We start from the raw sequence: 27,068 nt of genomic DNA, 5'->3' as shown, positions 1-27,068 counted from the left end.
TCCCCAAAGTCGAATACGTTATTGTTTCAATATTTTCTTTTGTTATTGTTATGTTTTTTTTAAATCTACTATAACACTCCCAACACCAGGGGGTGCTGAGATGGGAACAAAGGACATAAAAGTGGAGGGTAGAAGAAGAGCAAAGTGGAAACGGGGGAGTCTTAATACAAAGAATGTTACATATATCGGATGGGGCCAGGACATAAAGTGCTTTGAAGGTGATGAGGAGGATCTAGTAGTTTATTCTTGGTTTTACTGGGAGCCAGTGGAGTTGACGGAGGATGTGGGTGATGTGATGTGTTTTGGGGGTTCATGTGACGAGGTGTGCTGCGGAGATTTGGAAGAGCTGCAGCTTCAGGAGGGATTTCTTTGGGAGACCGTAGAGCACTGAATTACAAAGTCAATCAGGGAGGTGACTAGGCTGCAAACAAGCGTGGCAGCGGTGTGTGTGTGTGTGTGTGGGGGGGGGGGTGACAGACCTAGACGAGAAATATTACGAATGTGTAAGTAGGCTCGTCTGGTGATGTCATTAATATGGGAGCAAAGGAAAGCGTGCTGTTGACGATGACACCCAGACTCTTAACTCATTTGCTCCCCAAAACGTATAAATAAGTTCTATTTTTAATTGTTTCAGTGTCCCAAAGACATATTTATACGTCTTTTACATATTTTTTTTTCCACAAGAGACATCTCTAGGTTCTGATGCAACTTCGCTCCAAAGCACTACGCTGAAAATCTATTTTAGAGCAATAAAACTGGACACTGGAGGTCAGTATTGCATTTGGTAAGAACTCATATCGGACCATGAAAGGAAATGAATGAAGAGAAATAGTCAGGAAACGGAAGTTGGAAGAAGTAAGAAGCGTGAGAAAAATGTGGAGAATGATGTCAAACACAAGGCACATGCCCCATATAAGTTCCCTAGGTGAATTCTGTTATGAGGTAGTGGTCACTACACAGTTCCCCCCCAGAATTCACCCACACAGGACGCCAGGCGTAACCCGATTTGATGGAACAGAACGGCCGGGTTGCACGGCCTGGGCGACAGCCGCAGCCACAACAGCGTCATCTCTCAGTTCAATAGTTTAGTTATGTTTAAATAAATTGTTACTTTGCTATCAAAAGCTCTATTTGTCTTGTTGTTTATGTTATTTTATAGAAGGAAAACATTATTCAGATGTTCGGGATGTCACAAAAGCAAAAAATACCTGTGTTAAGTCACAGTAATGTTTGAAATGTATGCTTTTACAAAAAGCTCCATTTCTCTGTTTTTTTTTCATCAGAAATTGGAAAATTGCTCAAACTAAGCTATTTTCTAATACTGATTTCTAAAGAATGGAAAAAGATATGAAGCATTTTTTCCTGCTGAAAGATGAGAATCTAATCTTTCTTTTGGTGGGTTCCATGTTTATATTGCAATAGAACAGAATTTTCTGTGGGCCTTGCAAAATTTGTCAAAATCCAGTAAAACAGCCGGGATCGAAGGGGGTTGCTCCGGTGAAAATGGCTGGGAATTAATGAGTTAACCTGACTATAGAAGCAATAAATGCTCAAAAGGCTTGCCATGACTTGTCTATACAAAACTGCACTACCACTTACAGAGAAAAGAAAGGGCTGGACTCAAGTAGACTGGACATGACGTTTGACAGTGATAAACATAATTATTAGTCGTTAAACATTTCCTAACACGACAGTGTCCAACATGTTATTCCACAAGTGCATTTTGAGTTTAAAACAACAGTGGAAAAAGAAATGTTCACAGTTTGAGTCAAAGAGTGCAAAGAGAAAAAATGAGAAGCATTTTTATTTATCTCATCCATCTCTGCTTTATTTTTTTCCACACTGCAAAGTGTGGTCATGCATGTCAATGTGCAAAAGAGGAACAAGGCTAGCTTTTGGTTTCTTAATTCTTCCATCTTTAGACCCTGACATCGATGAGAAGCATCAAGGTCATATACTGTAAGTCGCAAATACAGAATGAGCTGGACTGCAAAGAAGGACATTGTCATACTTGTCATTTCGCTCTTTGGCTTTCAAGGTAAGATCTCGCTTCTCTTTTGGCAGATTTGTGGTTTTGAGTATGTATTTAAATGTTGATTTTCTACATGTTATTGTTACTGCCTACTTCATCAACAAAATATGCCCTCAGCATTTGTATTAATTTCTCCAGAATGTTAAAACAGACAAATTGACATACTTTAAATTGACATACAAATTCACATTCAGTAGTTTGCGGTTTGATGCTTGCAGTCTTCTTAACTTCCTGTCACAGCAAACATCCTCTCGATGATTACCATTGAAAGATAACTTGGGAGAGCGAGCGAGCGGCACCTCCAACAAAGTTTTTGTTTCCATGCCTATTTTACACATTTTCTCCACAAATAACAGCTCCCAAAAGATTCACTGTAAATTGATCTCAGACAGTGACCTTATAGAGGAGTTTAGATTTAAATTGTTAACAAAAAAAATAGTCAGGGTCAGATCTGGATGAATCTACATTTGTTAACAGATACAGTATATCACATATTTAATAGTCTTTCACTTGCCTTCTGGTGCGTAACCTATATGAGTTCTCATTTAAAACATAGTTTGACATAAAGAACCCAACATTTGCATTGCATCTCGATATTCATAACAGTCAAATACAATCGCCATATGGAGGTAGAGTTGTGTCTTTATTCAATCCAAAAAAAAAAAAAAAAGTCACTTCAGTAAAAAACAAAAAAAAGTCGCTTCAATAAAAAAATGTTTTTAAATAAAAAAAAAAAAGTCCCTTCAATCAATAAAAATGTGTTTGAATGCAAAAATAAATTTGAAACTCAAAAAAACACATTTGAAAACTATTTTTCTTTGAATTTTTTTCTTTTGATTGAAGTTTTTTTTTTTTTTTTTAATTGAAACAACTTTTTTGGTTGCAGTAATGTAGTTTTGCATTTGGGCCACATATTGGCCCATTTCCCATTTGTGTCTTTATTATTTCATAAAAAAATGAGTTTCTTCAAACAAAAGAATATATTTTCAAAAGAAAAATCACTTCAATCAAAAATAAGAAAAAATTGAATGATAGAAAAAAAATTTTTTGAATACAAAAAAATATTTGAGACTCAGAAATTTGAATTGGAACACTTAATTTTTCATTAAAACTGTTTTCTTTGATTGACGCAATCCTTTTGTTGTTCGGGCCATATTATCGGTAGGACATTGGTGTCTAAATCATTAAATCCCAGAAAAAGTTGCTTCAGTCAAAAAAAAAAAAAAAAAACTATTTTCAGTCAAAGAAAAAGTCATTTGCAAAAATAAAATTGCCCTAGTCTAAAAAAATATATATACATATTTTTTTAAAAATATTTTTTATATTTGAAATGTATATATTTGTTTATTGATGTGTCACTTTTATAGAGAGCAAAAAGTTTTCAATCAAAGAAAGTCATTTGCAAAATTAAAATTGCACTTCCCTAAAAAAAAAAAAAAAAAAATACATATTCCATTGTATATAAAAAATATACAGTATACATATTTTTTTAAAAAATATTTTTATATATACATATATATATATTTTTTTCTATTCTTTAAATTGAAGTGTCACTTTTTATGGAGAGCAAAAAGTTTTGAACTCATTTTCTATTTGAAGTACTAAAAGTTTTGAACACACTTTTTTTTTTTAACTAGAAAAAGGTTTGATTGAATCATTTTGACACAAAGATCCAACTTTGCCGCTACTTCCGACATGTTCGAGTGACAGGTGATTATGCCAATAGCATAAAAGCATGATGAAGCAAGAATTATAGCCACCAGGGCACCAGCCAGCCATCGGACTCAGCTAGAGGAGTTCAAGGCGAAAATAGCGCACCAAAGGCGGATGACTTCGATGCGAGGCAGTGCTTCTATGATCCGAGAGGAGAGCCTGTTGCTTAACGTGATTCAACACGAGGAACTTTTTCGCATTCAAAAACTTCAATCCAAATAAAAATTTTTAATCAAAGAAAAAGTTTTCATATGCATTTTTTTTTTTAGTTTCAAATTTATTTTTGCATCAAACACATTTTTTTTATTTGGTTTTTTTTCTTTGAAAAAATATATTTTGATTGAAGCCCCCTTTTTTATTTTTTTGATTGAAGCAACTTTTTTTGGGATTGAATAATAGACACAAATCTACCTCCATATATGTCATGTCAATGTGCTTAAAATGAGAACTCACAGATATATATACATTCTTCAAAAATAAAATGTGTAGAATGCTAACATAAAAAAAAAAAAAACGTGTCAGACTCATTTATAATATCAGTGAGGGAAAGAGGAAGAACGTCTTCCCGTGAAGAATGATTTGCGCTTTCTCAGGATTGTTTTTTTGTTGTTGTGGTTGTTATCTTTTTGTTGAAACAAAGTGGGATTATTATTAACAAAGCTAGTACAAATATGAATGCAAAATACTGTTTTTTCAAGCAATATCAGGATGGGATGAGTGACTCATATACAGTATATATATGAATTAGGGGTTGTCTCTAAGTGCCCACTTAAAGAGACAAATGTGAGATTCGCAATTTTGAGTCTCTAGTGCATCTCATTTAAAGAGAATGAAAGGGGCCACTTTAATGCGCCATGACTGAAGTTTGAGAAATAATCAACATTAAGTGTAACCTCCATTGCACAGAGATATGCCCTGTGTGCCCCTGAAATGACAGCAATCTCGAAAACTGCAAAATGTCTACACCCGATCTCATAACCATTGACGAAGCAAACGTAGGTGTTCAATGAACTTCTACATTTTCCATTTAAAATGCTTATAATTTAATCATCTGGATCACTTCATACTGATATCATATTTTTAATTAAGATTTCCTATTGCAAGGATGAAATGTCATGGGAAAAAATGAGTAACAGTTTAGAAGAGATTTTTCAGTCCAAAAATATAATATTTCGAAGATAATCTTTCAGAGGAAAAGTGACTAAATTTTTGGGCCGTTTACATGGTGACGCTCCGAGAATACGACAAATTTTATGTGTGCATCTATATGGTTCCATCTCCATTCGAACGGTGTCGCAATTCCGCGTGAAAACAATGAAGTATTCATGCCAGGCCCTCGGGGACAGTTCAGATTTACAAGGCGACAGCCAATGATGCACTGCCTTGACACCAACAATCTCCTCAACTCGGACGACAACATGCCTGCCCACTCCAAGCAGTGGCATTTTTCTTTTGCTCCATAAGGCACAAAAATGCAAACATTAAACTTATTTAAATTGAAAAAATATATATATATAAAAACAGTAAATTAAAGCCGACGTCCAGCCATGTTTTCTGTTTTTAATGTTTAGTAGCAGCGCTGCACACGCCAAAAGTGACTTGAGCGAGTGCTGACGTTATCGGCGCGAGAGCTTTCCATCTATATGGTTGCAAAGCAAGCCCCGCAATCAAATCCTTCCACTTTGGAGGCCTGAATCAAAGGTTTGCGTCTTTGCCTTCCATTTTCGCTGTCACCATATAAAGGTGAGGTCATTCCGCAACACAATCATTGCGTCTTGGTGTCGCAGTGTCAACATGTAAACTGCCCCTTAGTCATTTAAAAAAAACTCAGCCTCATAAGGACTTGTGTTATGTACAAAGATTTGTGTGGCTTTCCAACAGAAACATGGCATATACTCAAATCCAGAAAACGTCATAGGCAAACAAAAACAAAAATACATACATGAAACTATGCGCGCGAATGAAAACAAGTACATTTCCATTGTACATTCCAATCAGTCGAAAATACAGGGTGACCCAAAAAAAAGTTTACACACAGTTGACTGCTTGTTTAAAAGCCATTGAAACATATCTAAATAGGTTGTCATGCCTAAGTGATTCATTAAGGTCACGCAATGCAACTGGTAATCTCTCGTCTCTACAATTCCTGTGCTTCTGCTGAAAATGAAGAAAACTTTAGCTGTACCTGAATTGCTGCGTGCCGGTCTGACACCTACTGAGATTGCAGCAAATCTGAGAATATCCAGATGTGCAGTCTACAAAGTTAAAAAGAAGCTGAAAGATACTGGAACAGCCTCACGAAAACCTGGGTCTGGAAGTGCCGATCTGTGCGGACCAAAAAGTTGATTGACAAGGTGATATGTGGCCACCCCAGAGTCCAGATCTCAATCCCCTGGATTATAGCATATGGGCAACTGTGGAGGACAGTGCCTGTAAGAAGCCACAAACTTCTGTGGCAGGCTTGGAAAGGTCCATTGTTAGATCTTGGGAAAAGATGACAGCATCCTACATAAATGAGACCTGTCAAGCGTTCCGCAGGCGACTGGAGGCCGTTGTGACACTTAAGGGAGGACACATTGAAAAACAGAATGTACTGTACATGTTCTTTACAATAATGTATAATTTGTGATTAAATTCTAATTCTAAGATGAATAAACATGGCATTTAAGTTGTATTATGGCAGTGTAAACTTTTTTTTGGATCACCCTGTAGTAGCGCCCATCTTCAATTGTATCAATCTGCGGCTAGCAAGACAGAGGCTGGTCTGGAAATGGTGTTCTGTCTGGCCATACGTCACAAAAAAGCGCTATTGATGCTTTTAAAACATTTGACAACGAAATGCCAACGATAACGATTACAGAAAGGTCTTTCTAAACATTTCTGTGATTTGCACTTTCCCAGTTTCCACTAAAGATCTACGGCGAAATAGTTGTCTTCCGCGAGCTAGCATTGACAGGGTATGTTTGAGGTTAGGTTTACAAATAGTAGGGATGTCCCGATCCAGGTTTTTGCACTTCCGATCCGATACCGATACTGGCCGATACCGATACCGGCCTATCTGAGCATGTGTTAAAGTTTTTATTGTGTTAATTGTGTTTTATGTGTTAAAATTTAGCCTCTTTACTTAGTTGTCAGACTCATGTTGAAAACGGTTTTAGTACTCTTGATAACAACTAGCCAGCTGAATTAGGTGAGTTTGAATGATACACAACAGTTGGTAACAAGAAACTGACCTGTTTATTCAGTGATAAACACAAAACATTATAAATAACAAACAGTAATGGCATAGTCAGTCAGTAAAACGTGCAATATATATAATAATATTGTAAACCGTCTTAAAAAAGCAAAACACACAAACAACCTCAGTGGAAAATTTTAAACATTTTGAAACAGTAAATAAAATACTCAAGTCCCCATTCTGTATCAGCAGCTTTAAACTACATTCAATTCATTTAATTTTGCAAATCAACTGTTAAAGTTGTTAAAATTGCTCCCGTTATTCCATAATTTCCCTTCTGTCTACTTTTGACATGTTAAAGTTTTAAAACTGTTTTGAAGATAGATTCAAGTCAAGATTTTGCCGATTTAGGAGTATTTTAGATAAAAAGTTAATTAGGTTCGCTTGGAAGGTTCACAACAGCCTACTAGGGAAGTCTCCTGCTTTAAGATATCGGCTGTTTACTAACGCATGTAGTTTTCCATACTTCACGGTTGCTAACGCCGTCGAGTCTGTCATCTTGCATCTAGTTCTATATAGATATGATATCTATTATCGACAGTAAAACGATGTTGACGTAGTTTGTAGCGGCTCTCAGCAGCAGTCAAGTATTCTTGTGTTTTTTATCTAGCGACATGAGTTGAGCTAAAGCCGTGAGTCGAGCATTGGCATTACCCGGGTCTATGACAAGCTTGAGGTTTACTCTCGGGACGCAATGCGATCCGTTTCTCATTGTGTCCCGAAGACCGCGCTGTGTATTAGTTCCGCTTTACTTGACATATTTCAATAATCGGAATTTGGATGTTTGTGACTTGTTCTCGAATCTTCCACGGCCGAATCGCTCAAGGATGTAATGACGGCTGGGCATGTTGTACCGTGGTTCTAAGTGTTGGATGGTGCGTCTTTACTCACGAGAGATAATGGCTCGTCATCCAGAATGAATTCTTTGGCAATGACTCTTGTTATTCCCTGGGCTTTGGAACTGTCGAGTGCCAGTTTGTCATGCATAGCAAAAGTTTCTGCCAGTGTTAGTTGCGTAGGACCTTTCTTTTTGTCTTTGGTTTTCTTAACATACTTCTTATATTGTTTGTGGTGGTATTTCGCTAAATTCTTGATTAGGTTGGTTGTATTAAAACTTCTAACAGCTTTTCCACCACGCTTGACTTTATTGTGGCATATGTTGCACTCTGCCTCTTCGTCTTTGTCGTCCTTTAAGGTGAAATGATTCCGCACAGCTGACATTTTTACCGATAAAGTCTCTTGGTAAATTGGGAGACGGTAATTTAGTGTGTTGAAGGTGTGCCGTAAAATGCGGACCAGATTTTAGGAAAAAAGAAGCAAAAACAAAAAAAAAAGGGGGGGGGGGTCTATAAGATAAGTGATTGGGCGGGGCGGAGTGTACAAAAATCAGGTCTGTGTTCTAGAAAACCAGTAACCGCGTGAAAATGGCATGAAGCCGATTCAATACGTATCTAGATACACAGGTTACGATTCGATTCAAAAACGATACATTTTTATGGCCAAGCGACTCAATACGATTCGATACAGTTTAAGAACGATACAGTTCGATACAGAGTGAAAACGATACGATGGTAAACATTTGTTATGTGTTTGTACAGTATTTTAAAAATATAAAAAAGACTTTTCTAAAAGCAAAATTAAACAACAAAATTTCATACTAATGTTATGTTTTATTTTATCATGAAAAAAAAAAAGGCTTACTACATGACCGTCATTTTGTTGGATGGGATTGATAATAAAACTTTATGGACAGACAACAATACAATGCAGTAATTCAATTACTGTATTTCCTGGTGTTTTGAAACCAAGAGGTAAGTAATTTAAGTGCAAACTTTCAACGAAAACATCTTACAAACAAAAACTATTAGTTCTATGCAGCAGCTCTAGAAAAAAAAGAATTACACCTGCAATGCTATCATAAATGAATAATAAATTATGCCTTACCACTGGTATAATTGGGGGAATAAAAATATGGCATTTTAGACAGACAGGTCAATTATCAATACTTTAACCTTATACACAGCAAAGTCTTTCACTTATGCCTGTGTTTCCACATTTTTTACTCCTCATCACTGTCCATATCTTTTTGAAGGGCAGATTTTTTCTTGAGGAGGATCAACTAATCCACATGTTCATGTTTAAGTAGACTGCGTTTCGTGGAAAAAAAAAAAATCTCCAGAGGGTCGTGCTCCCCTTTCCACCATTGTAGTGGGTTATTTTTCAGGGTTAAAAACTCACGATCTCTGTACCGCGCCACACTTCACACTAGCTCTGTCCCATGCGAACAGATCTGGCTGCCTTCATCACTTCAAAGTCCGACTTTTGTTTTCCTGGGTGCGTTGAAAATCAATCGCTGGACGTCGCTGGTGACGGTGCTCAAACTGTCCATTGTTTTAGCATGTTGCTTCGTTGCCACTACTAGTTTCGTTTTGAGCTGTGAACTGTGAGGAAAACGCAACGGAGCGTGCGTTACAGTGGTTTTGTTAGCACTCGTGTTGTTATGACACGCCCATGACGATCGGGTAATGACGGCGACTAGTAACGGTTCTGCCGAAATGCATGGGAAGTTGAGGCAACCGCGAACGTGAGTTGTGCTTGTCCATATTATATCATGCGTGCGGTCTCAATCTAAGTGCGCCGTGTGGTGAATGGCACAAGCTCAGCATGTGAGGTAAAAGCTAAATTATTATCATATTGAGCAATGCATTGAACTAGGCATTAGAAGCCGATTCTTGTGCTCGCGATAGCCGAATTCTATCTCTACTATCGGTTCATTGAATATTTAATGGCTAATTACTGTCGAATGGTAACTTTACTATCGATACAGCTGTATCTCTCACCTGTAAAACCGGATATCCGGTTGTATCGGTTTATCGTCCTCAAGCTTAGTGTAAGCCCGTCGGCAACCGACCCTACGCTGCCCCATTGCCAATCCTGGCACCGGGCCCCCCACCTGAGCGTGCCACCCCAGGGCCACAGCCCCCACCCAGCCAGCCCGAAAAGGGAGGGCGCAGCCCATCTCTCATCCCGCAGCCCAGAAAAGGGGCCATCGTCACCCCCCAGGGATCCATGGTGGTCCCCTGGGCCACCCGCGCCCCCATCAACTGGCCTTCAGGGATGGGAAGAGGGGACGCAACACCACGACTGTATGGCCCCGTCCCGACTCTCCCCGGAGGAATGAATGAGTATGTAGGTGCCAGGGTGAAAGATATTTACAGTGCAAAGTGAGGAGAGTGTGAACGACTCTAAAAATGAATTAAAAAATAAAATAAATAAATAAATGAAATACTCTAACGCTGTCATTCACAGCACTGACCACGTGACAATGATGCATTCCCAGTGAGAGTCCTGCAGATGGGACCCTCTCCACATGTTGGCATATTCGAGCACTCTGTCCATACCCCCATTTAACACATTGGCTGCCATTGCCGGCATCACTGTCAATGGCAATAAATGAGCTGAAGAGACAACTCTGACACCGCGATTGTAAATATGGTTGCAATGGGGTGTATGGGTGTGCTGTGTGTTCAATAAATGAGCTATTAGGTAATGTCATTTGTATGGTGCGCTGGACGTGTAAGAATGATCAACTCTATGTCTTGTGCTGTAATTTCCAAGTTGCTCACAATATTAAGTGTGGCATGTGCCTAAATTATCAACAACTGTAGAAAGCTGTGAACACGCCAACTAAGAAGTTTGCGTGAGGAACCGCAGATTTCCACGGTCATTTCACTCTTGATACATTTGAACTTTATATTCCATGAAAAACAGCGGACACACCACTTTTTTGTGTGTACCCTTCGTGCATAAGGTCCTTGACGACCAAATACATGGACATCACATTTTGGGGTCATGTAGGCCACAATGTTATTGTTTGTCACATGACCCAAAATGTGACATAACATGTATTCATTCATTCATTCGTTCAATCATCCTACCATTCATGTTCTTGAGATGTGGGAGAAAGCTGAAGCACCTGGAGAAAACTCATGCTGGTAAAGGGAGAGAATCAACATATATTTTTCAATGTATATATATAATTCAAGAATAAAACATTTTTCAATTCATACAATGACAAGATGGAATAATAACACTCTGGTTATGGTACCCAATCACGCTTAAGTTGATAAATATAACTAAAATAACAAATATAGTTTGTTTTTCAAAACAATCAATTGTTATTTGATTTGTTTAACATTTTAAACAAAGACAATTGTAGGCTTATTTTTTAATTCACATACATAAAATAATTCAAAAAGAGAATATTTACGTTTTTTTCCCATTTACTGTAAATATTTTGACTGTTAACCCACCTGTTGGCTGCTATTGACAACTGTTGACATTTAGTTCATTTAAACAGGGAGGAGTTGCTGTGAATACTCATCTTTCAGTGCCATTGACAGCATTAGACACCCAGCGATCATTCGCTGCCAGCTTCTGAGCGTGAAAATGGATTGGATATTAATTGCCATTAGTGGCAAACCAATGAGGTCATTCATTGAGTGCCCAATAAAGCATTATGAGAAAAAACATCAGAAATTTTTTTTTCAGAATTAGATCATATTTTTAAAACATGCTGTTCATGATTATATATGTATTGTTTTATCAATACTGAATAGTGATGACTTTTCTAGGAAGCGGCCATTATTGATCTAACTATACATCATAGGAAAAGGTTCGGTATACAGTATTCTTCTTTACAGATTCAACTATGAGCGTGGAAAAAAAACCAAAGCAATAATATGAGTAAATTTGCATTTAATGTTGAAAATGTGTTTCAGTGTCCCAGAGTTGGGAGACGCATGAATGGGGAGGGACATTCACTCAAGAGACCATCTGCGGTCTGACAGGAACCACAGTGACCCTCACCTGCTCCATCTGGTACCCACAAACGCATGATGGCCAAATCATCAAGGTCATAAAGGGACTGTGGTACACCAAAGTTTACAACGGGCAACCTGAAGATCTGACGATGGACCCTCAATACTCTGGTCGTCTAGACCAGAGGAACTGTCACGGCAACTTGTGCACTTTGTCAATCAAAGAGCTGAGAGAGAGCGACCATGGAACCTACAAATTCAGATTCATAACTAACGTGGACGGTGGAGAGTACACTGTCAAAACCGGAGTCACTCTGGATATGACTGGTATTGAGTCTCTTGAAAAGTAGCTTTCCACCAAGCAGTAAGGTCTTGAAGCTTCCATCAACATTTATTGTCTTGAATCCCTATTATTCTGATGTTTCCCCACCAAAATCACATTGAAAAAAAAAATAAAAAATACATATATATATATATATAAATATATATTATTTTTATTTTATTTTTTCAAGAGAAATACTTTTTACATGAATAAAATAGAATTTCAAAAAAGGTATTTCTAAAAATATATAAATCTGTTCAAAGAACAAGAAATCAATAAAATAGAATTTCAAAAAAGGTATTTCTAAAAATATATAAATCTGTTCAAAGAACAAGAAATCACTTTTTGGGGAGGGAAAAATAAACATATTTTTCTGACCAGGTTTGCTTTAATTTACATATTAGAAATGAAATGCTTATACAAGAAGTTTAATCCTTTTAATAAGAACCAAAAGCACAATCTCTCAGACATATTTTTTGAACTATCAGTATTATATTTTTACAGTCTTTTTGTTAAGATTAATCATGTCAAATGCTATTTTGCATTTCATTTTTTTTTTTAATTGTGGCAGAATAGTTAGATGAGTTAGGCTAAAGATCCTTTTTGACAATTATCAAAATTTTCAAATAAAACACACAAACAAAATTACTGCAAAGTGAAGCAAAGCATTTTCACCTCATGTTCTCAGCATGGGGAAACAATTTACCTGGAGCCACTTTGACAGTCATAGGTAACAGTGAAACACAGTAAGAAAGCAACATTTCAGCTTTTATGTTCCCTCCAATAATAAACCTGTGAGCCACAGACATCATCAAACATTGACAGTCTTTTTTTGTGATTGTTTGAGGAAACAAATATTTTAGGCCATGTCTAAACGTAGCAGGGTATTTGGCAAAAAGAAGAACTTTTTCTATGGTTTAGCCAATCATCCACACGCACACGCACATTTAAACAAGGGTTCTTAAAAACTGCGTCAAAAGTGAAGATGCGGAAATCTGCGTTTGTAGCGCCATTATGTGGACACTGATAACCGAAGATTTAACAGTGGAAACGTCACTGACTGCGACAAACTTTGTCCTTATGTCACACATGAGACCAATATTAACACTTGGAGTAAATTAGACAGGTGCTTTTTTGCTTGTATTTATTTACAAAGTCTTGCAGTGCTTCATATTGAAGAACACATTCGAAGGATAGGGATATTATGGACAATTATTTTTCGTGCATTGTTTTTAATGTACTTAAAAACAATGAATGAATGCGGTTGGCAGTGGAAGCTTTTTTTTCTACAAACGTGCTGGTGTGGACGTAATTATTTTTTCCCAACGTATTAGGGCAGGATCCTAAGTTTTAAAAAACCCTGCTAGGTGGAGACATGGCCCAAGTTGCTATCTAGATTTAAAAAATGCTGGGCATGAAATTCTTGGACTCATATGTATGCTGTATTTACCTCCAGCTGCACAGGTGCATGTGATCAAGGCTGTAGAGAGAGATTCTTACACGCGCGCTTCACTGTCATGCCACACAAGCTGCACTCCTGCAACTTCTTTGTCTTGGTGCTGGAAGCGAACACCACGAAATGATGACTGTTTAACTCGCCATTGGACAAAAGAAGTGGAAATATATTTACGTCCAGGAGAATACATCACCTGTGCTGTTGAAGGATATCCATTAAGTGCGTCTCCTCCACTGTGTGAGTTCTTTTTTCAAGGCTTTCTTCTATAAAGGAACCATATGTAAGATTGGTGGCCCAAAACTGCAACCAGAATCAAAATACTGTATTGCAGCACACAAACTCCCCTTCCACTTTGGGCTGCCAGATCAGTGCCTCCCAATGGAGACTAATGCTGCGTTATCATACTAATGCTAAACGTTTTTATTCTTCTATCCATTTTTTATTTCAGTTACCGACCAAAACACAGTGTACATGCATAAAGGTCAATGCTAAACAACACAGCATGCCAACTGTTTTCATGTTCCAAATGTCAATTTACCATACATGAAAGTAATATAGGAAAACCCAAAGTACTTCACCTGTCGAGAAGTCGTGCAACTTTTCCATCCGTTGTCAATTTTTTATTACTTTTCAGTTGTTCCCATTGATCGAAGTTTTGTTTCTGAATTTGTTATAATTCTTTTGACATCCGGAACACTTTTTTTTTTTTACCCTCTCGTTCTATTTGTATACGACATCGTTGATTCTGACTCAGTGTTGTAGCAACATTAGGTCAAGTACCATACAAAGCTCTGGCAGCCTGTACAAAGACAAAATAACTGATTTTGTACTTGGCTGATTGGTGGAGCATGGGACATCCGTTGTAAACACAGAATCAAAACAATAACAGCTAGAACGAGCTGATTTTTTACTATTAAACTGGGGAAAAGCTCAGTTTAAACTGAGATTCCAATGTACAGGTATGTATTAATTCAGGTTTTCCCATTAAAATTAGTAAACTTAAATATGTAATTTAACATATGTATTGATGTATTGATTGTATACAGGATTTGCAAAACTGGGAACTTATATGTAAAATTGTTTTTCAACAAATGGTCAATTTAGCATTTAATATATACAAGGTGACACACACACACAAGAAAACATCACCAAAAATCGAATAACTTTCAAAATTTTATTGAGATGGACACGAAACTTCAGCTACTCAACTTTTTTGACATCCGTAACGTGTTTTTTTCCCCTCGTTCTGTTTGGATATGCCATCGTTGATTCTGACTCTGAATATTGCACCAACATTAGCTCAAGTAGCATACAAAGCTCTGGCAACCTGTACAAAGACCAAGAGCTGATCTTGTAATTGGCTGATTGGTGGAAGGTGGGACATCAGTTGTAAACACTGAATCAAAACAATAACAGCTAGAACGAGCTGATTTTTGACTTTTAAAATGGGAAAATCTCAGTTTAAACTGAGATTTCAATGTACTGTATGTATTAATTCAGGTTTTGCCATTACAATTAGTAAATTTAAATGTGTAATTTAAAATATGTATTGATTGTAAAAAAAATAAAAAATAAAAAAAATAAAAAAAATTTTAAAGAACTGGGCACTTATATGTAAAATTGTTTTTCAATAGATAGATAGATGGATAGATTTATTAACAGACTCAAGGTCCAAGCCACAACCACACAATACAAGGGAACGAACCATACAAAACTAAAAACAAAATAACAATAAAAGACGGTAAACTACAGTGATACAAAAATTAGGTCATCTATTGACCCACTTTTAAAAGGCACCTATACCAGTGCTTCCAGAACAGTGACATGCAGCGTATAGAACTGTGCCAAATGTTAGTCAGGCCCCAGACAATCACATTTTCAGAACATTTCAAACGATGAATAAAATTAAACATCAGCACTCTTAGAAGGGCCTAGAGAGTATATACCCCAATAATTTGAGCATATGTAGCAGACTTCTCAAAATTTTATTTAGATCGACACAAAACTTGAGCTACATTAGGTCATCCGTATGTAGCAGACATCTCCAAAGTTTCAGGTATGTTCTACAAAAACTGTTTGGCGCTCTAAAAATGTGCTCCAAATCAGCTCCCTGGCACTGCAGACACATTTGGATGCGGCGGGCAAAGTTCTTTATGACCCCCCGCGGTCATCCAGAGTGTGATCGTCTGTTAGTGTCTTTACCATTGAGGTTATGCACAGTTCCATGGGTTGCGAACTCGTTGACCCATCTGTAGGTGATTGAGCGGACTGGAAATTCACAACATCCGAACCGTTCTTTGAATTGCAATTGAGCTGCGTGGGTGGACTTCAGCCGAATATATGCCTCAACTATATATCAGAAGTCCATGGCATCTCGAAGTTTGAATTTGGTAGAACATTAATTCTTCTTGGTGAATCTGAAAAATACAAATAATTGATTATCTGTTTCAAAATTTATTCAAGTTTAGTTGATGACAGGGTTTTTTGTGTGTCACCCTGTACAAGGACAAAAATATCAATTTTAAATCTAAATGTGACAATTGCTTTGGTTTGTTATATCACTGATCAATGTAATTACTAAGTATTAAAACAAAAAAATCCCCATTTCCGAAATTATTTTTCTAAGAATAGTTATTGTAATTTATGTTAGCAATCTAACAAAATTGAAAAAGCAATCATAACTACATATCATATCATATGTACATATGTAAAGTATTTGATGTTGGACTCTCTGTCGACTGACATTCAACCATATCTTCTACCCGTCTCCTGCAGATGCTCTGGAAGCCCCCAGGGTGTTAAGTACAAAAGATGAGATCATGGAGGGGGATTCACTGACTCTTACTTGCAGAGATGACACCCCAACATCATCAGGACACCGCTGGTGCAAGAAGACTGGAACTTCAGACTGTGAGGTCATGAGTTATGGAGAATATCTGTTCTTCAGCTCCATCCAGTCTTCAGATTCAGCTGTGTATTGTTGTGTCGTGGAGAATGATCTGGGGGAGAAGATGTCGCAACCTTTCGTAATTGATGTAAAATGTGAGTACAGCACGGTATCCAACTGTGAATTGTGAAATCTAACGACTAAACAACATATCTGCTGAGATAAACAGAAGTCAACCAAACATGTTTAGGACACAAATGATCAACTCTCTAATGATGCCAATGTTGAGTTCTTCAGATGCTCCAAGGTCCTGCTATTTGTCGGTGGATCCAATAAAAGAAATCAAGGAGGGAAATCAAGTTAAACTTACCTGCAGCTGTGAAGCTAACCCAGCTGCTAGCTTCACCTGGTACAAAGGCCAAACTAGGCTCGGGTCTTCAGAAAGAAATTACGTTTTCAACTCCATATGCCCCCAAGATTCTGGGAGCCTCTACTGCAAGGCCCACAATAAATATGGAGACGTCCCCTGTTACCAGGTGGCCATAGACGTTCAATGTGAGTCCCAAAATCAATATGAACGTCAAGTGTCAGTACCAAAGCCAATATGGAAGTCAGGACTAGTCAAGTAAATCTCAAAACTCAAGAAAAGTTTTTTTTATTTTAATTTTTTTAAGGTTTTTTTGCACCTGAAACGTATTAAAAATGTAATTTATTTAAAAAAAAAAAAACTTAATTCAATCTCCACACCATTACAAGAACAATGAGGAGACGTGCTAAATCAACAGTCACCGAACCAGCCATATTAAAATGTTTTTTTTTTTTAAATAACATTAAGTAATAAGAATGATATATTTTATGTCTTACAACTTGTTTTTAAAATGTTGAAACAGAGTGTCAGCGAGGCCTACTCACCGTTTAATTTTTTTTTTTTTTTTTTTTTTTTTTTAATTAATTCAATCTCCACACCATTACAAGAACAATGAGGCGACGTGCTAAGTCAACAGTCACCGAACCAACCAAATTAAAATGTCTTTTTTGTTGTTGTTGAAAATAATAACATTAAGTAATTATCATAATCTATTTTATGTCTAACAACTTCTTTTTAAAATTTTGAAACACAGTGTCAGCGAGGCCTACTCACTGTTACAATCTGCTGAGTAGTACAGTATGATCAACTGTGCCAAATGCAGCACTGAGATCTACTTGTAGTAATTCCCGAATAGATGATAGAGGCGTCATTATTCAGATGAATATCATTTAGGACCTTCATCAGCACAGTTTTCGGTGCTGTGGTGCGAAATCCAGACTAAAAAAATTGAAAAGATTGTTTTGCATCATCAAATCTGAATCTGCTCAAAACAACGCTTTTAATGATTTTCCCAAGGAATACAGCCCAGTGTCCTACTGTCAATTGTAAAATCCAACAACTAAACAACAGATCTGCTGCAATAAACATAAGTCAACCAAACATGTTTAGGACACAAATGATCAACTCTCTAATGATGCCAATGTTGAGTTCTTCAGTTGCGCCAAGGTTCCCTGATTTGCGGGTGAGTCCATCAAATGTCATAAAGGAGGGAAAGCAAGTGAAACTTACCTGCAGCAGTGACGCTAACCCAGCTGCTAGCTTCACCTGGCACAAGGGCCAAACTAAGCTCAGGTCTTCAGAGAGAAATTACGTTTTCAACTCCATACGCCCCCAAGATTCTGGGAGCTTCTACTGCAACGCCCACAATAAATATGGAGACGTCCCCTCTAACCAGGTGGCCATAGACGTTCAATGTGAGTACCAAAATCAACATGAAGGTCAGGTGTCAGTACCAAAGCCAATATGGAAGTCAGGACTAGTCGCGTAAATCTCAAAACATTAGTTTATTTTTTTAAGTTTTTTTTCCCTCCTGAAATCTAATAAAAATATAATATATTAAAAAATGAGAAATAATCTTTTATGTCTTTCAAATTGTTTTTAAAATTTTGAAAAGGAAAGACAACCTCTTCATAATGTGCATCCCACTGAAATGAATCTTGTTTAATCGATTGAAAAGACACAGAATTTATTTTTTTGTGTGATGTGTAAATGTAGTGGAGCAAATAATTGCCGGTTTGTCCATGAAGTGGCCACGCATAGTGCAAGTAATTTGTTTGACAGTTGAGGAGTCTTATCAATGAATGCTGCCTCACCCTGAAATTGTTTTTCTTGGAACACATAGCAGCACCATTCCAGTAGACCTGAATTGTCTCGATGTCTCCTCGGGGTCAGACAAATCAAGCATGTATTTTTGTTCAATGCCATTAAGTGAATTTCAGACCAGCAGTAGTGTTTTATAGTCTAGTCCAGGGGTCCCCAAACTACGGGCCGGATACAGCCCGCTTCCACATTTGGTCCGGCCCCCTGAACAATACCAGAGAGCATTTTGAATTTTTTTTTTTTTTTCCTCAAGTGTGTTATTTATTTCCTGGCCTTTTTCTGTGAAGAACTCAGAGAGGGTTATTTGGTTATTAGCTATTGAATTAATAGTGTTATTATTATTATTATATTATATTTTTATTTTATAACAATGCAGATAAAGCGCTATATAAGTACTCTCCATTTACGATTTTACCATTTATTTACTTTTGTTCCGTGAAGAATCCAGAAAGGGTTATTTGATTTTGGCTTTCTGAAAAACAATACATTTATACATTTAGGCACTCCTGCAATCGTCACACTTTTTCTGTTATGAACTGACCCCGGCCCCTCATCAGAGAAGGGAAAAGTTATGTGGCCCTCACAGGAAAAAGTTTGGGGACCCCTGGTCTAGTCCTTTGACGTCATAGGAAGCCAGTGAAACAATTTCATAACGGGTGCAGTGTAGTCCAGTTTCCTTGTATTTATAAGGCCTCTGGCAGCAGCATTCTGATTTAGCTGCAACTTCATTACTGATTTTACAGTATTTGTTGAGACCTGTCATTGCAATTATCCCAATACACTAAAAACGAATGTATAGATAAATTCTCCCATGTCTTGTTTGAACAGAAGCCAGTTAATTCTGACTATATTTTTAGGTGGTAATTGGCAGATCTAGTGATCAACTTTAGATGGTTGTTGAAGTTCAGGTCTGAATCAATAATTACACAGAGATATCTAGCTTGATTTGTGGCTCACAGTGACATTCAGCCAAGGCGAGCGCTGATCTTTGACCTTTCGTTTTTTAGCCCCAAAATGATCACTTCTGTCTTTCCTGCATTTAGCTGGAGAAAATTCTGGCACATCCATTCATTGATTTGACGAATACATTTTCTCAGCAACACTAAGGGATTGTAGTCATGTGGGGACACCAAAATGTAGAGCTGTGTGTCATCGGCATAGGTATTATAGGAAATGTTGTAATGTTCCATAATCTGAGCAAGAGGAGGCATATATATGTTAAATAAAAGCGGTCTGAGAAAAGACCCTTGTGGAACACCACATGCGATTTTGGTTTGTTCAGACACAAAGATAACCCTGTAAATAAGATTAGAACCATTCAAGCACAGTGTCAGGGAGCCTTACCCACTGTTCCAGTCTGCTGAGTAGTATGTGATGATCGACCGTGTCAAATGAGGCGCTGAGATCCAGTAATACCGGAACAGATGATTTTCCTGCGTCATCATTCCAACGAATACCATTAAGGACTTTTATAAGCACAGTTCTCGGGGCTGTAGTGTGACCGAAATCCAGACTGAAACAGTTGAAACAAAACAGTTGTTTTGCATCTGCTAAAAAAGAACCCTTTCAATAATTTTCCCAAGGAATGGCAGATTTTATATTGGCCTATATTGTGGCATCCAGATTTCACTTTATATACACAGCTCTTTTTTTTTTTCAATATAATGTAGGATGTTCTGAGAAAAAAAGGCAGCAGTTATAGCTAGTCTCTTTTTATTCCAGAAAAAAATATAGTGAATCAAATGTGTTTCCGAACAGATGTTCCTCGCCTTCCAAGCATCTCAGCAATACCCTCCTCCAACGTCAGAATGGGTTCTTCGGTCAGTCTGACATGTAGCAGTGATGCTAACCCTGTCGCTAGCTACTTTTGGTCCAAGGACAACGAGGAGTCGCCTAATTTTACGGGGGCCGTGTTAAACATCATCAACTTCCAACTACACAACGAAGGCGCATATCACTGCGAGGCCCGAAACTCCAGGGGAAGCCAGAACGCCACACTCCTGCTTCAAGCAGAGAATTTTAGGTCATGGTCACAAGGTGCTCTCACAGCGGTGGTTGTGCGTTGCGCCACAGTTGGCATCGTGCTCATCCTGCTTTCAGTCACTGTCCTCCTGTTCTGGTTGGTTCATTTTGTCACCTATTTTTAGATGGCTTTTAAAAACTTGCTGGTTGTTACTTTTTTTTTGTTCTTCTTGGTGAGGACACTAACTAAAATTGCAACTCCTCTCGACCGATCACAGTGAAAATTAGCAGGTATATTTCAGAGATAAATACACGCCGATTCTTGGAGCCTGATTATTATTATTTTTTGTGTGTATCAGGGCTGAATAACTACACTAATGAATTGCGGAGTTAAAAATGCTTCTCTTCCATTATTTTTAGATGGATCAACATGAAATTAGGTCGATTTCATTTTCTTTTTCCTCTACTTTAAGGAAAAAGACCACGTCGAAAGGCAGGATGCACTTATCTCAGGTGAGGCAAAAAATGTACTGAACTTCATTGTTTTAATATCAATATCAACAACGCTAAACATTTTATACATATGGCCAAGTTAAAGGGCAGCTGAAGAGCTTTTCAGATTTTGGTGTAATTTTACGAACATAAACTTTGGACGGGTTTGTCAAAACATCCATGTCATTTTTAACGCGTAACTGGGAGGGTTATTTGCAGGGGGGGTGGGTTGGCTTTTTTGCACTCCGTTAATAGTCCCTTCCCAAACCCGGAAGTGTGACGTAAATTCCTGAACGCAACAGAAAACTATCTACAGCCGAAATAGCAGCAGCAACGATATCGGTGATAGTACCACTGAAAGTAACCATTCAGGTTTGCTCTTTCGTGACACTAACGATGGCAAAGGCTACCAGGAAATATTATCTACAATTAATCCCTACATGTTTGAACCTGAGGTGTTAGATGATGGCGATTTACTCGGCACAGCAGACGAGGGTGATGATGCCGGTTGGCAGATCAACATAACGAAAGGAAGAGTGGTCGGCATCTTGCATCGTGATTTCTCTATGAACCAAAACAGACGAGTAGTTATATAGATCTAGCAATAATTTAATTAATCTATTGTAACGAATCGGGTTATAATGTAGCGGGTATATTTGCATACATTACTAAATGCTCTGCGTGAGTTAGGGGAGTGAGAGAGGTGCGACGGAGCATGACGTTTCCCAGTTGTTGCTGGTTGTTTTGTTGGCGTCGGTTGCGGCAGACATCAGCCGTGTTGTTCCCACAAGTTCCAAAAATAAAGAATTGCAACCTGACTAATCGGGCGACTCTTTTTCGACGTCACAGTATCAAATTGAAATGAATAGACAACATGTCAGCTGTCTTATGACAGGCAAGCAACAACAACAACAAAAAACAGGTCGCGATCAAGTAATAAACGTATCAAATTGCCAGGAAGGGTCACTTACGTCGTTGAAAAACCAAGGTTGTAACCTCCAAAGCTTTTAAAGCTGTCCTCGCTGAAATGTTGAAAACAAAGACGTGATTGAGGAGCAGGGGAGAAGTTCTACCTATTGACTTTCACAAAAGATGTCCAAAATTTTTGCAGAAGGTTTTTTGGGCCACTCATAGAGTCTCGAGCCTTCGTATGAACAATTCATCGCTACACTTCGAGATCACATGACGAATTTCGCGAGTAAACCCCAGAAAATGTTTGCAATATATGGTGAGGATAGCGTGATACTATACTTTCGTATTGGAGTGCTGGCGAGGTCTTCAGGAATTGACGTCATCAGGTAGCGGCCGGCAGCGAGGTGCATCCCTTGTTGCTATGGCAGCAACTCAAAAACGATACGGTCAATTCAAAAAAATTTGGGGTAATGTCAGTTTTGAGAAGGATGCATTCAAAACAATTTAACCGAGTAAAACGCTGATGAATTGAAGTCTTCAGGTGCCCTTTAAATTTTTTTTAATTTTTTTTATTAAGATTTCCCCAAAATCTTTTACTGTTGCTGAAATATCTAAACAATTCAAAGTTTTGAGAACTGTAAATCTAAAGTTGAATTACATTCGGTTTAAGAATTATGAAAATCCTTGTTAAAAATAAATGATTAAATAAATAAATTCGACAAATGTTACAAATATATATCAAGAAATGATATTAAATAGGTAACCGCTTACATATCTTAATTTATTTGAAAAATGTTGGGAGAAAAAATGCTAAATCATTTCAAAACTAGAAAATGTACTTTTGAAATAACAATGAATGATGAGACTGATTAAAAATGTTGTCAGCCAAACACAAGTGAAGACAGCAGCAGGGATCAACTGGAGGAGCTGGTGGCATTCTCCGATCCCTCTCCAATCCACGCCAATGTCACCAATGACAAAACGGACCAGGATGAGAATGAATACGAAAGTGTGGTGGACACAGTCATCAAATGTGGTGGCGAAGCCTCAGGATGAGTTCTGCATCCTTCTTTTTCCTCCTCTTTAAACATAATTTAAATGACTCTTATTTGCCCAGAGCGGGGGTCAGCAACCCATGTTTTGAGAGCCGCATGCGGCTCTTTAGCACTGCCCTAGTGGCTCCCTGGAGCATTTTCAAAAATGTTTGAAAATTGACAAAGATGGCTGAGGGAAAAATATTTTTCTGTTTTGATATGGTTTCTGTAGGAGGTCAAAAACGACCCAAACATTCTTAACATTTTCCAATGCTGTAAAAATGTGGTAAAAATAATTTTCACTGTATGTACTAAAATTCTATTATTGTTTTTCCTTTTAAACCATTTTAAGGCAAAATGGTTCTAAAATGGTTTTATGTCTGTTAAGTTTCAGCTTTTTCTTGTTGTTTTTTACTTCTTTTTTTTTGTACTCAAATGCAATTACAGTAAATGCATTTTTAAGGCGCTACCTATATGAATATGTGTGTATTACTTGATCCAGCCTTCTACAAAATTCTGTTCAAATAAGTATCTTTTTGGGACATATATTTTTATGATTATATGTGATTAAAGAAATAAACCATAATAAAGTCTCAAATTAAGTTGCTTTATCTACCCCATTTCCCCCCAGGTTTTTCCACAAACATTTAACCACGCAAAAATGTGTGATTGGTAGCCTGTTAAAGTACTCAATAATAAAAATGATTTTATGTGACATTTGTGTATCATTTTTTATTTGTGTTTGTGGGTTTTCATTGCATGTAAAACACTTTGAATTACCTTAATTGAACTGTAATATGCAAATAAATTTACCTTCCTTTGCTTCTCACCTCAGCACGGTTTCGTGTGTGCTAATGCGCAGAAAGCCGTATTTTAGTCAGGAGGCCAGATTTTTCTTGGTTCCAAAATGCTTAGATATTCCTTTAATACAGGTGTCACCAAATTTGGTCCGCAAGTGCCCCGATCCAGCCTGTTTTCCACGTCTCCCTCCTCTAACACATCTGCACCAAATGATCAGCTCATCAGCATGCTCTGCCGAAGCTTGATAATGATCCAGCCGTATCTGCAACACTGCAAATCATAAATGTTACTCCGACACGGAGGAAACTTTGGGGCCAAATTTGTCATGCTCACGCATTTCCTCCAAACAAGGCGTGTACAATGGCAGTACTGATAGTAAGAAAAAAGCAGTGGCGGACTGGAGGGGGGAGGTTGTGTGTGAATGTGTTTATGCACAAGTGTATCAGTATTTGTATGCGTCTGTAGACAAAATAAGAGTCACAAGGCTCTGCGAATGGCCTAGGGTAGAGATCAAGGGCAAGAAATAGGGCCATCTGCGCGGCTCTCTCCAGGAGAAGGGAGGGGTGGGGTAAGGGTGTTCGGGAAAGGAAAATTATAAATCAAATTAAGCCGAATAAGTAATTTCAATATGTCCAAATATGGTTGGTCTTCAGCCAAATTCGCACTCCTGATGGCGTAGGCGAGACCTTAGGTCCCTTAAATCTGTTAGGGTTGCATGAGCAAGAGGGGATCCCAGAGCAGGCACACAGGGGTGAGATGAGTAATCGTTTATTGGCGATCACGAGAATGTGGCTGGGGTGGATGACTTGGCTCGGGGTAGACGAGGAGGAAGGAAGGCAGGCGTGGAATCCGACAAGGGGCGTGCAGAAAACAGGACCTGGGACGAGAGCAAGGTAGTCGTAAGCCAGTGAGCAAAGATATAATATAGAAATGCGAGATACAACTGACGTGGGAAACAGACGAGTTAATCGGGCGACGAGGTAGAGCGTCTGCTGGGCTTTTATGGCTGGTTGATGTTAACTGCTCTCAGCTGTGGCCGCTCCACCCATCTGACCTGTAATCAGCTAAAAACGTGCACACCTGCCCAAGGTGGGTCCGGCCTCAGGAGGGAGGGGCGGAGGCCCTAACAAAATCATTGCCAACAGTCTGCCTCGACAGTTCAGTCACCTGCCCCGACAGTTCCGTCACCTGACGCATGGTAGCATCCACTTTTCTCCATCCTTCCTCGGACCCAACCGTGAGTCCAAGGAGCCAGCTTAATCCAAGCCTCGACGCGGTCGTCCAATGCCTTGAATCGCACTGTTTGATCCGTGGTCAATTTGTTGATTTCCTTGAAAGCTGCCGTCTTGGAAACTTTCCGGTAGAAGAGGGCACCTCCTAAGCCAAGCAGAAGGAACCCCACAACCGTCACCCCAAACACCCAAATGTCCTCGATATCTTCCACAGATAGGACAGTAAGACACTCTGGCTTCCAGTGATCTCATGAATCTCTCACATATCCAGCGGCGGAGGTCCCATCTGGGCTCTCCTGGTGCACCGTGTCTTGTTAAAAAAATCTTGTCAATTGCGCTGAGAGACCAACTAATCAGATCCATTTTCGTATGAGAGACCAGCACAGTTGATCCACAGGGGAAATACAAAAAAAACAGACAGACTATACTGACGAAGATAGCAGCAAGCAGGAGCAGGGAGGAAACTCGTCCGCCCCTGTCGAAGGCAGGAAGAAGAATCTAGAACCCTACTAGGCTGCCAAAAAGACAACGTTCTGTTTCACCTACAGTGTCTGTTGGAGTTTTTGTATTGGAAAAAAAAGCGCCTGTGTATTATAAAGCAAATCCCCGCAGCTCGGCGGCGCAATAACACACGAACACATTTGAAAACTAATTAAGGCCAACAAGCCTCAGTTTAACACCCCCTTTTCACAACACTAAAATTGCAAACCAGATATCAAACAGCGCTCTGCAGGGCGGCAGCTCAACAGCAACAAGAAAACAATAATATGGCAAACATTGCAAGCATGCCTTATCTATCTGAAGACACCAAAGGACAATCATCTGCATTTTCGACCTCGGAATGAATTTTAGAAAATTTAGCTGTTTTTGTAAAGAAAAAAATCGCTATTTTTTTTGTATGACATGTTTATGCCTCCTCTGTAAACAGTTTACTTTTCCGTTCCAATAGCACCTAATTGTGACCCAGTAGCAAGCAAGGTGTCAGGTGGTGTTATTACAAAACACATGTTCAACATATACACTACCGTAGTGTACATAATGAAAAATCCCATATGATACACTACGGTTCAAAAGTTTGGGGTCGCTTAGACTACTTGAACGGTAGTGTATATTTAATCCCCAAAGTCAAATACATTATCGTTTCAATATATATATTTTTTATTTAATTAAAAAAAATCTACCATAACACTTTTACTCCCAACACCAGGGGGGGCTGAGATGGGCACAGAGAACATAAAGGTGGAGGGTAGAAGAAGAGCAAAGTGGAAACGGGGGAGTCTTAATACAACGATGTTACATACAGTATATCGGATGGGGCCAGGACATAAAGTGCTTTGAAGGTGATGAGGAGGATCTAGTAGTTTATTCTTGGTTTTACTGGGAGCCAGTGAAGTTGGCGGTGGATGTGGGTGATGTGGTGTGTGTTGGGGGTTCATGTGATGAGGCATGCTGCGGAGATTTGGAAGAGCTGCAGTTTCAGGAGGGATTTGTTTGGGAGACCGTAAAGCACTGAATTACAAAGTCAATCTGGGAGGTGACTAGACTGCAAACAAGCGTGGCAGCGGTTTGTGTGTGTGTGTGTGTGGGGGTGGGGGTGAGAGAAGGAGGCGACAAATATTACGAATGTGTAAATAGGCTCATCTCATGATGTCATTAATATGGGAGCAGAGGAAAGCGTGCTGTTGACGAAGACACCCAGACTCTGAACTCATTTGCTCCCAAAAACGTATAAATACATTCTACTTTTAATTGTTTCAGTGTTCCAAAGATGTCTTTTACGTTTTTGGTTTTTTTTTTCCACAAGAGACATCTCTAGGTTCTGATGCAACTACGCTCCAAAGCACAAAAGCAATAAAACTGGCCACTGGAGGTCAGTAGCACATTTGGTAAGAACTCATATCGGACCATGAAAGGAAGTGAATGATGAGAAACTGTCAGGAAACAGAAGTTGAATGAAGTGAGAAGCGTGAGCAAAATGT

The 27,068-nt window shown here is 38.5% G+C and overlaps 1 protein-coding gene across 1 annotated transcript; it reads left to right on the top strand.

The window, feature by feature from the left end:
* Positions 1-1,905: 1,905 nt before the first annotated feature.
* Positions 1,906-23,730, top strand: LOC130920684 (B-cell receptor CD22-like). The gene is made up of 7 exons (XM_057844056.1): positions 1,906-2,038; positions 11,765-12,130; positions 13,582-13,818; positions 16,357-16,623; positions 20,415-20,775; positions 21,092-21,131; positions 22,908-23,730. Exons 1-7 carry the CDS (start codon positions 1,978-1,980, stop codon positions 23,076-23,078), a joined length of 1,503 nt encoding a protein of 500 aa, XP_057700039.1. The 5' UTR covers positions 1,906-1,977; the 3' UTR covers positions 23,079-23,730.
* Positions 23,731-27,068: the final 3,338 nt, after the last annotated feature.

Source organism: Corythoichthys intestinalis, chromosome 8 (genome assembly GCF_030265065.1).
Source record: "Corythoichthys intestinalis isolate RoL2023-P3 chromosome 8, ASM3026506v1, whole genome shotgun sequence".
Taxonomy (NCBI): domain Eukaryota; kingdom Metazoa; phylum Chordata; class Actinopteri; order Syngnathiformes; family Syngnathidae; genus Corythoichthys; species Corythoichthys intestinalis.
This window is presented reverse-complemented; position numbering and strand designations above follow the sequence as displayed.